The sequence below is a fragment of the Oryzias latipes genome, chromosome 19 (genome assembly GCF_002234675.1).
Source record: "Oryzias latipes chromosome 19, ASM223467v1".
NCBI lineage: Eukaryota > Metazoa > Chordata > Actinopteri > Beloniformes > Adrianichthyidae > Oryzias > Oryzias latipes.
The window spans coordinates 9,561,900-9,573,971 of record NC_019877.2 but is presented as its reverse complement, the minus strand read 5'-3'; the positions used below and the strand labels follow the sequence as shown (position 1 = coordinate 9,573,971).

Below are 12,072 nucleotides of genomic sequence, written 5' to 3'. Positions count from 1 at the left end.
CAAGAGTATGGAATAAAATGATTTGGATTCTCAACTGTGTTGATTTTTAGAAACGCTTGAAAAGATGTTTAGCAAAGATACGCTAAAACAACTTAAAACCTGGTCGAATATCTCGAATGTCTAAAAACAAAGTTTGAAATCATTGCAAGTATCAAATTGCACTATCGCACCCGATTGTCTACCAATGGCTGGGCCAATAGTACCCTACGTAACACTCATTTCTTTTCCCCACATTTAGGCTTTTTCATTGTGTCATTTCATATTTTCCATGATAGATCCACAATTTTCACTTTGTATTTTGCTATTTTCCTTGCCTGAGCTCTTGCTTTTTTGTTTTCAAGAACCAATAACACCTCAAAGTGTGGATACTGGGGCTGGTAACTTCCAGGTTTCAGTTTAAGGTTTTACCTTACCTCGAGGTGATACTGTAGATCTCACATGTTGTAATTAATCTGACAAAACAGACTGCGTGCTTCTTAACCAGCTCCACAAGGACCAAATAAAGGCCTCCAAACATTTAGGTTCGTCTGCCGTCACACTGATTTATTTATTCTTGAATAAATGGGCCAAGACCAGAAAGTCATGTGAGTTTTTCTGTAGCTACTCCTTTCTCCATGTTAGGTCACGCTAATCCATGAGAGTATAGTGCAAGACAAATGTCGATGGGAAAACACAAACAGTAGCCTTTCTCTTTTGCTGTATTGTTTTGTTTTAATTTTATTCATTTAAATAAATGCAAATCAAACACCCAGTAGACACTTCACTGGGCATAGGAAGACTTCTACAGAGGTCACAGGTTATTTTCTAGATAATCCCTTTAAGAGAAATATGTATTCAATCATGTGCAGACAGGAAAGAGCAGAAACAAAACGATCTAAAACAACTGATAAGATAAACGTTCTTGTCTTTTTAGATGTCTGGATTTCATCTTCTATCTGCGGTAAAAACAGATGCTGCATTCTATCAAAAAAGAACCTTGTATAAAAATAAGCAAGTTTTGTTCAGCCTGGCAGATTCCTGTAATCCTTTTATTTTTTATATCATCACAATTTGCTTTACATAACAAACCTAGATCTTTTGCTGAAAATGTCTGTGTGTGCTGCGTGTTTAAAGGCTCAAGTAAGTGGGCAACATGAAACCTCAAACAGCGTCTGAGAAAAATACTCTGTAGAAAGGATTGAACTATGCATTTCAGTGATGCAGCTGTTGAGTTTTGTGCAGAGATTTCACACTTTAGACAACCTTCCCAGAAGGTAAAAAGCATTTCCAGTGTTTAGGATCGGACAAAGGATGCTTCATTTATCAGCCAAAATAAAGTTTTGCGTGTATTATATATATATATATATATATATATATATATATATATATATATATATATATATATATATATATATATATATATATATATATATATCAGAGCGACATACATATAGAATTAAATAGATCAATAGAATAAAATGACAGTCAGGAAAATAGGAGTCATTTTGACCAACATAACCATTTTATGGTTTGCTTTTAATGCATTTATGTGTTACTTTTTCCCACTAACATGACATCCTAGTGAAGTGTTAGATAAACTTGAAATGATGAAACACATAATTTGAACATGTTGAGGTCTGAGCATTTTAATCTTTTTGTTGTTTGTGCCATAGGAAATTAAAAAAAGGAAGAGAATATTCATACGTCTTTGTTTTCAGAATAATTGCTAATAGTTTTTAAAAGGTTAAATAAAACCTTATTCATCTTTATCTCTCAGTTCAGCAGCGGTTTGCCGCTATTGAGGATCAATAATCTAAACTCACTCTAAACTGGTTTAGGAAGATTATAGTGGGAATGATCAGCTTAATCTGAGCTGAACTCCATTACTTTGGTATAAAAGATGAAAAAATAAATGCACAATGGAAGCTTTAAACATCAAGAACAGAACAACAAAGAATGTAGCTATTCTACCGTTATTTTACAGAAATCTCTTTGGGTTTCTAAATTTGTATGGTTTGTAAAATATTTTCATAAAAATACTTTTATCAAAGTACGGTTTGTGTTTATTGCTTTTGTTCTGACCTAAATCCACTGATTCCTCTATTAGCATGTTGTTAAAGAAGATTGTATTTGGTGATTTTTTTTCCTTCTTTTTTAGTTAAACAGTTTTAAAAAGTACATTTTTGCTTGTTTTTGAAAGGTTTACATGCACAACGCTTTTGGTCTCTACAAAGCACAATTTATGTACTTTTCTATAACTTAACTACAGGCAAGTATCAAACTAAGCTGCCCCACCTTAAGAGAAATTTGCAATAATTTGTATAATAACTTGATTTGAAAAAAAAAGTTAAACAAATATATAAAATGTAAACTAAAGTTCTTTTGGAATTTAAATACTTGTCTTTTTTTATCTATTATCAGTCATTTTTTATTGTTGAGAAAAATCATTCATTTCCTGTTCCTCCTTAGTCCTTCATGCTCAAGGTATCAGAAACGCTGGAGTAGTTAAAAGTACAAAAGAAAACTGAAAATGTATAATTTAGTTTATTTAGTAACCAAACAAGTCATCAATTGCGGTACCAAATGTAGAAATATTCACACATTTTGGTTAAAATAAATCCTATTTTTGAATAGCCCATAATTAAATTGTGGGCAATCCTTTGTGTACCCGTTAAGAAAGTGTCACTGTTTGGTTAAAAATTCTTGCAAAATATCATGTCAGGAAGTTTGAGAGGTTTCCCATAAAGCTTAGCGACATAAAATCCTCTGTAACAGTAGAAAAAAACGTTTTAACTGCTAATGTAAGTTAAATCGGATTTTAAGAATCAATGTCAAAGATGAGATCTGTGTGGCTAACTGCTTATTTTTTTATATTTCATAGGGCTTCTTTAGTTAGAGTTTGTGTTTTTTAATAGATAGAAATGGTCATCATCATTAAGATACTTTAAAAATGTGCAATCCTAAAGTTGTACTTTTGAAATTAAGAATTTGTTTGTTTTTAGGCTCCAAATTGTGATTGTATATGACTGCATTACATCATCACTAAAAACCTCCTGTTATTGTTACAATGCATAGATTTCTTTTCCTAATAAAATACACTATTTTCATTTTTTTGTAATTTTGTCTTGCTTTTGTATAAAAAGAGCTCAAGGCTGCCAGAATACATATCTTATAACTAGTTTGATAGTTGCCTTTTTAAGGCATATTTCTATTTGTAAGGTGCCTTTTATTGTAAGAACAAAATTGCAACTAATGAATCAACTTTGTTGGAATAAATGTGAACATTTATCTGAATCATTGTAATTATTGTCCATCAATTGTGCTTTTTTTTTTTAAATCCTTGCATGAAATATCTGTCAGCAGCTTAGCCATGTGATTAATGGCTTTTAAGAGGCATTAAGTGGTCATAAATAGAGCTTTCACACACTCTCATTGCATCTGTTCGTTACATTCCTTTTCACTTTTGAGGCAATTTTTTTCTGCTTTCTCACTGTTTATTTTAGTATTTAGGATCCTGTCGTGCTCAAAAAAGTCTGTTGTTGAGTTGCGATTTTTCCTCGGTGGTCAAACGTTTTGTCCCGTCTCATTGTCCTTGACTGCTGCAGTGCATGGATTCTCAAAGTGCTGCTGAGTGCTGGTCCAGAAATTTACAGCAAATCAAGGTAAGAACAGCTTCTTTTTTTTAAAACTGATACAGCACACAAACATAGCTTTTCTAAGAAATGTATTTACACCTAAAGTTTAAACAAAACGTCGTTAAAGAGGTTGATGAATTAGCTTGAACACTCCTAACTCAAAATGACCATGTGAAAAAAATTCAAGTTTCTATAGAGGAAGAAGGTCTTTATCTGGCCTTTTCCTTGATTCTAGACATTCCTAAATGTTTTTCAAAGCTGTGCACGCCATTTATTCCACATGTCTGTTTTTTGTTGTTCTGTATTTACCTCCTCTCTTTTTCAGTGGTCATCCTATGGCACTTTGCATTGTTCTGCATTTTTACCTCCCAGATAAAGTTATTACATCTAAATCAATTTTTTAGGGGTCATATTTCTGACTCTCTGCGATATGACCTTTGATCCAGTGCCCTGGTTGCCTGTAGGCGTTCCAGCTCATGTCGGCTGCTCCGGTCTGGACTGGGATTTGCCAGTGGCCTGCTCACGCCACCCATGTCCTCTTCTTCCTCGTCATCATCACGATTCAAGAAAGCCAGCTCATTTTCATAGCAGAATGTATTTGAGTTGGGTACTAGGAACTTGTTCTCCACCATGTCCTTGGCACTACAGCGTGGAGTGGACGGCACCTCGTAGGTTTTATGAAAGTGGGAATAATCCACCTTGTACACGTTTTTCTCTTCAAACAAGACCGGCTCAAACCTGTGACCCCAGAAGATCTCAGAAGCCAGGTATGAGCTTCGAGCCTGCGTTGTCATAGCCGTTGCTTCTACCATGCCTTCCAGGATGACAACAATCTCAAAGTCTGCCGTCTCCAAGTCCTGCTTGCTGATCCCAAAAAGAGGGCTCTCCTCGTCAATCTCATGGAGAATTGTGATGGGTGAAACCAGGAAGATTCTGTCCAGTCCTTTGTCAAATCCTACATTAATGTCTATCTGATCCAGAGGAATGTATTCCCCCTCATCGGTTATTCGAGGTTTGATGAGTTGTGCTCTGACGTGAGCTTCCACAATGTGGCTCTTGCGAAGATTTCCAACTCTCCACATGAGACACAGTTTCCCGTCCCGCATGGCAATGACGGCATTGTGGCTAAACAAAAGCGTTTGAGCTCGCTTCTTAGGCCTCGCCATTTTAGCCATGATCGCACCTATCATGAAACAGTCAATGATGCAACCTACTATGGACTGAAAGACCACCATAAAGACAGCCACAGGGCACTCCTCCGTCACACAACGATAGCCATAACCGATGGTAGACTGTGTTTCAATGGAGAAGAGAAAGGCAGCCACAAATCCATTGACCTGTAGTACACAGGGAGTGAAGTTATCATCTCCAGCAGGGTTGTCCAGATCTCCGTGAAGCAGCGCAATCACCCAAAAGGCTAGGCCAAAGACCAGCCATGAGATGACGAACACAAGGGTGAATACCACCAGCATCCATCGCCAGCGAATATCGACACATGTGGTGAAGATGTCAGCCATGTAGCGCTGTGACTTTTCATCCATGTTAGAAAACTGCACATTGCACTGGCCATTCTTTTTCACAAAACGGTTGCGGCACTTGCGGCGTGTGTGGATCTTGCCATTGCCAAAGCCGTTCATGCCATGCATGGTAGTGAGGCGGAGGCCCTCTTCTTCAGATGATACAATGCTGTAGCGATTGATCCTTCCCACGCTCATGCTCTTGAGTTGGCCTCCAGCTGCAGAGTCTGAGCAGATGGGCAGGCCCAGAGTCCTGGTGTGTGATCAAGGCCCCCTCACAGCTTGATCACCAGATAGGCAGCTTTTTAGTGAGTCATTTAGGGAGTCGAGTGGGAGCTCTGTGCATGAATCCAGTCCCTGTGGAGTGTCAGGAGAGATCATGTGTCAGTGACAGGATGGTCAAATTGTGCAGCACACAGAACATTACCACAAAAGCTTCTTATACATAAAGGTGTTGTTCACCTGTTTTACATACAGTATGTCCCCCATTTTTCAAAAGTAAAATATTTTAGAAATGGACATACAGTGTTTTTTGTTGTATACCCTGCACTCATAATTTGTCTAAACCACAAAAAAATTCCACACTTTGAAAAAAACAAAATAAAATATGTAAATTAGATATGTTAAAGTCCCACTCCAATCATCTTTTGATGGTCATTTAATTATGATGATGCCATTTTTAGCCAAAATCAAAAACCTGTGTGGTTTTCTAGGACCTAGTTTCTGCAGAGTGGCAGGAGTTCATAAGAAATTTGTCTCTGAGTTGTGGCTGAGACTGTTGGAGATGGTGTGGAGTAAGCCTGACTTCATTTCCCATAATTCCTTTGTTCACATGCTTTACCGCTAATTTACAGCCCTTGACAAATGCAACCTGACATTACCTCTGCAACATTACCTGAGCTTGTGACTTGGCTATTGTAGCTATTGTAGCTATTGTAGCCCTTCTTTGGTTTTTGTTTTATTTTAAATGGTAACACAATTGGTAGTGAAAGCCAAATCTTTTTCTGCCAGGTTTATTTTTGTGCTTTTTTTATTTCAAATGTGTGGAAAAAGTGACTACTTTTCTTGGTTATATTTACAGTTTGATCACAGCACACTGCCCAGTCATGACACGTTTATGGGATTAGCTTTGTCGCAATATTAGTTGGCTTCACTTTGCTTGAGTTTTTTATTGCAACATATTATCAAAAGTAGTGGGGATTGTGTATGTCGTTGTGTATTTAAACTCCTTTGGGACTCTTGTGTTAGTACCACAGATTCATTGAACATGCAATTCCAGATGCTTCATGCAGAGATGGAGAGAGGGCTTTATTTATTTGACCTCATTCTGTACAGTTTGCAGTGTTATTAATCATGCTAAGAAGACGCAGTAAAAGTATGTACATGCCTCTCTCTCTTGTGCCACATACAGATACAATGTGGATTTCTTTCTGCTTTAGCACCTTGATTATTCTTTAATTTCTGAATTTTAGGTCACAAAAAACAAACTAACAGGACATGCAACGTAGTTTTGGTTTTCTGTCAGAAAATGTTTAAATTATGTCTTAATTAAAGCAGAAAAGTATAACGTAACCAGTGGGCTGCATGCTCAGTCCTGGGGGTCAAAGAGTTGTCCTCATGGGAGGTGGACCGAGGTCCCTTTGGGTGCAGATAACTCTTATCGCCTGGTCGAATCCACGATGTGTTTGCCTGTCTGATCTAGACCCTAAAGACCAAAAAATATATAAAAGGTTCACTCATGTGCGCTCTCAAATCCCAAGCGCCCTGCCGTCTGCCACACACTACACTCCCTCTACTCACACTTTCAGGTAGAAGTTCTCCTGATCTGGGATTGGAAACTTGTTTCCCCTCAGGGTCAAACACGTATCCATGACAAGAAAACATACTGTATTGAAACTGGCTATTTTTATCCTTGCAAGCGCTTTCCATGCCAAATGACAATAAAGGACGTCATATCCCAGCGGAGCACAGCTGTTGTTAGTGCTAAAAATATCACCTCTTCCCCAGTTTTCAAAAGTATGATGAGAAACAAACTTGTAGTGTGTGTAGTTTAACACAGATCTTGACTTTAACACAATTAAGACATAGATGAAGATGGCAGCTGGAATTGACGAAGTTACATAATTGAAATTATTATGCCTTTTCTGGTCAAGTTATACTTTGTCTATGGGCTCCACCGAAAGAGTTCTGCTGCAATGTCTTCACATCAGACTGTGGTCATGCAGTGTCAGATGTCTGCTCAAATGAAAGTAAAAACGCTCCCAACATTGTGGTCATTAGATAATTGCTTTAGGCTTTACAGAAAGATTTTTCGGTTACTTGAGAGTTATGTAATTCAGACTGTGCATTAGAGAGGTCACACATGTGAAGAATAAAGTGTGTTTAGTTTTTTGACAGTTTTTCATAAGATAGACTTGGGTTGATTTCATTCCCCCCAAAAAATACGTACGGGTTTAATAAATCTAAAAAAAAAAAATTCCAGCATTTCTTAAGTTTAACTAAAAATGTAAAATAAAAAGCTGAAAAATAAAAACATGTAAGCTTGATGCAGATTTTACTATGACATAGTTCTGTTGTGGTTGTATCACAGGCTTCTTTTCATGTATTTATTGCTTCTAAAGGGAGGCTGTTTTTGGTGTTTCTGTGTGCCAGTCCCAGGTTTGACTTAGTGCAGATGGTTGAACCAGGAAGGGGTTCCACCATTAAACCTGAAGCCAAATCACATGTACAAATCATAGGGGTTAGTCTGTGGCGACCTCTAGGAGAGACAAGTAAAAGAAAAACAAACATTGCTTCCAGAGAATCTGGCTTGGATTACGGAGGTGATGGAGATCCGAAAGGGAGCCCACACTTTCATGAACCGCAATGAAGGAGGGTGCCTTCCTGCTCTCTCATACCTGGAGCAACATCCTCCAGCAGCAAAGGAAGGGGCGGAGTCGCCTGTCAAAGTTTGAAAGGTGACTCCGCCTCAGTCACAATCATCTGTTTTTACGTACGTCACATGCAACAATCTGATGACGACTTTGATGAAGACGGAAGACGTTAGTCGAAACATGTCAGGTACGTTAAAACACAACCTGCATCTGATAACAAAAGAACCAAGAAGTCAGTTGATTGTAATCTGGAATGATTAAGAGCAGCAATTGCTGAAAGACACACTTTGATGAAAATTGTGTTTTTAACATTTTTGTTCTTGAGGCATTTTTCCTTATGTTGGAGGACATGGAAAGAAAATTAAGATTAAATTTGCATTTTTGAGGATATTTTACTTAAATCATAGTGAATACAGGAGCAGACAAAAACTTTATTTTGGAAAAAGCCTAAAGCTGTGACATAGAAGCTACAATAGACAGGCCATTAGCTCCCTGCTCTGCTTCATTCTGATGCTCTGCAGAAACTGTGTTCTAGAAAACAACAGATTTTGACTAAAAACAGCATAATGATAATTAAAAGACCACAGACAACGCTTTTACAATAGATCAAAAGATGATCAGAGTGGGATTTTAAGTTTTGTTGCATCAAAACAGTAATGACAGATAAGAAACGCCAGATAACTAGATGCAAGCTAAGGACCATAAGTATAATTTACTGTAAATGTGATGTTGGAAAACTAGATATAAGCATTCTGCAGCAAGCTTGTTTTTCTTTCACAAATACTGGAAACTGCAAGAAACAAAAAAGGTAACAGAATAATTGTGGCTGAGTTAAAATGGAGAAGACTTTTTGTAGTTAATGAAGATCTGAATTTTGACTCTATAGGGACTTGCCTAGGAGGATGTAGGGTCAGATACAGGGGCTTAGAAATAAGCGTAGTAAGGAACAAAAACTTGGCACTGTGGACAACTTGGGCATAGAGTAAGACTTGACTAAGCAGGTAAACTAGTATGATCTGGCAGTGAAGTTAAGAGACCAAACCAGTTTATATAAACAGGAACAGTTGAGGAAAATAAGTTTGATTTCATAGCAAAAGAAGACAGAGAAACAGGAAAGACAAAAAGTGTGAACGAAGACTAGATCCTGGACAAGCCTGACATTTTTCTTGTCTTTCCAAAAACAAATCCATGAAGAATTTCAAGCATAACAACTGCAAAATGGATGAAAAGGTAATAAATTTAAGGAGGGAAGTGACTATTTGCCCGTAATTAGGCCTTACAGTTAGGGTTGGGGTTAAAATAGTTACGGTAGGAAAGTGCATTTTGACTGCATGGACGATGTGTGGCCACTTAAAAAAAATTAAATCAAACTGATCTAACCCTCATTTAAAAAATATTTTGTTTGCTTAAACAAATAGGTTGAAATATTGTTATCTTCTATATAATCCAGAAAATGTGTACATTAAATAAGATTACACATATGCTTGAAAATTCTCTTAACAGGTTTTGCACTGTCTTAAAATCTTTGCCTGGCCTTGTGCAACATGCTGTGTTTTTTTAAGAGTTGTGAGGGGCTGCTGAAGGCAAGACAGTGAGTTCAGCTCTGATTAAACGAAGAGAACAAGTAATTGGGTGTGCACAGTTAAGGAAAGGATCGTAAGGAACAGTGAGGTCTTGAGGGAGATGGTACTTCACTTCAAGACAATCTTGTTAGACACAGAGCTACCGAGGAATTATGTTCGCAGCCCACCTCCCGAGGTCACTGTGAAGAAATAACTGAGGCTCAGGTGTCACTGTATTTTCCTGTAGCTCACCACATGGATCTCACCTGGTCTCAAGTGACCTACATGTATATTTCTACAGAGAGTAGTACCACTTAGGACTAAAGGCATGTCGTCCTATTTTGCAAAACACTTAGCACTTGCGTTACGTGTAATGCAGTAATTGGTGCTTGACATTTCACAGACTTAAGTGCCACACAAAAAGTCTACTTTGAATCCAGACAATGTCCAACCGTGGAGGTTGTTCTGATCCATATGTAGGCCATCCTCAGTGGGTAAAAGCTATTTCAGGCTGCTCCTGTAACACTTGTTAATCCAGACTGATAAAACTTTAAATAACAGACATTTTTGCTTATTGCTGCTCATTCAAAAGCAAAACAAAATGTATATTTAAGTGTTCAAATTTGTGATATGTTTTAATCCTTATTTATAATTGTTTAAATCTTGTATTAGTAACACTATGTGATTTGAGTTTAATTAAAACTGGAGAAACTAGAGAAAGCACATAATGTAAAACATAACGTGATTTGGTTTTTTTGCCAAGATGCAGCCTCTTTGCACGTTTCTTTTGGATAGTAGGTGTTTCAAAGTAAAACAACATCAAATAACAAGAATTTTGAGTATATTCATCAATCACTACAACATTGTCTTCTGCTTGTTTTTTTTTTTTAGTTTATACATGTTTTTCATACAGGGAACAGGAACTACACAAACTACACTGATCATTTTGCACCTGCACAGCCTTTTGCATCAGCTTTTATTAGTTATTTGTCGACACTTAATTACAATCACGTAAGGCAAATATTTGCTTGCACTGACTTGATTAATGAATCTGCTGATTACACTGTGGTCTATGTCAAACCCAGTTACTGATTCTTGTTGAGACAAGGATATTTTTTTTTATTTTAACTCTGATGCAGACATTTTGCTAAAAGAATGATTAGAAATATTTTTGTAATATTTTTTAAATGAAGTTTTTTAATGATTTTATCTTACATTTTACAGATTTCTATTATTACTTAAGCATTATCAGTTTGAGATTTAAAAACTTTATAGAATTGTGCATTAAAAAAGACAGAACAGTGGTGAATGATGCAGTGCCCTTCAAATAAAAGTTAAAGTATGACTGCATATTAGATAAAATAGTCCCCGTTTCAATTATATTTTTTCTACATTTAACTTGTGCCTCAGCATCGGCAGTACATTTTTTACCAAGCCTTCACAGTTCCTGATTTCTGTGTTCAAATGATTTATGAATGTCTAATATTAGATGAGTGCACTATTTCACCATAATGAGAGTGACTATGCTCTTCAGAGACCACTTGACAGTCCACATAATCCTCAGATGGCCATTTCCTAAAAGTACAGAATGTCATTGACTATCTGCCTGCTGAGCTACAGGTTTAAAATAAAGTTTTTTGTCCTCCGCTTACCTCCACCGGTCGTGATCCAGCCTGGATAGCTATACGGTGGTGTTTTCTGTGTCCTTTTGTTAACCAAACTGAGACATTTTTTGCCTTGGTCACTGCAGCTACTCCTTTGTGTGTTACTCGAGTCCAGAAGTAACCCTCTCCATCTTCTTCAGATCAAGGCGCAGTCCTCTGAATTTCTTCATCCTTGCTAGATCTCCCTTTTTCCTCTGGAGTTTTTGTTTTCAGCATAGATGAAATGCGGTTCAGATCCAGACAAATCCCATCAGAACCGAAAGGCCGTGCTGCCGCTACTCTGTTGGTGTCAAGCTTGCAAACAGGTGTAGAGCTTTTATAATTAGAGCATTCCCAGCAAAGATTTAGGCTGAAGTATCTCCATCTTTTCTGGCTTTTTCCTCCGTTGTTCTTCTCACGTTCAAGCTTTTATTTTCCAACAACTTTGTCCTTTGCAATTAAAAAAAAACTGTCTTGTGTCTCTGAACAGCTCTCTCTATCAATCTTTTGCAATCTGATCTAGTAGGACTGCTGTTCTCCCTCTCCTCTCCTCCCTCTCCCTCTCTCCCTGCTTCATGTGGTGTCACAGAAGCTGCCATTTGCAGCCTCCCTCCCCATCTCTTTCTCCTCCTCTCCTTTATTTCTCTCCATATCTTGCTGTCTCGCTCTCCCTCCCACATCACGGCACTACCAGTTGACAACAACTTGATGAAGAGACACATCATTCAGGAAACACTAGCAGGCCATTAGAGCGCCATCATTTTCAATCAGGTGTTGATGGAGGCGGCATTATGAGGAGAAGAGGCTTTAGAAACAATCGCATGGATTTTGCGTCACGAATCCAACCTCATGTGATAAAAAGG

The 12,072-nt window shown here is 37.5% G+C and overlaps 1 protein-coding gene across 1 annotated transcript; it reads right to left on the bottom strand.

The window, feature by feature from the left end:
- Positions 1–1,424: 1,424 nt before the first annotated feature.
- Positions 1,425–11,735, bottom strand: LOC101169981 (ATP-sensitive inward rectifier potassium channel 12). The gene is made up of 2 exons (XM_004080374.4): positions 11,219–11,735; positions 1,425–5,488 (listed from the first exon to the last, which is right to left on the bottom strand). Exon 2 carries the CDS (start codon positions 5,327–5,329, stop codon positions 4,022–4,024), a length of 1,308 nt encoding a protein of 435 aa, XP_004080422.1. The 5' UTR covers positions 5,330–5,488; positions 11,219–11,735; the 3' UTR covers positions 1,425–4,021.
- Positions 11,736–12,072: the final 337 nt, after the last annotated feature.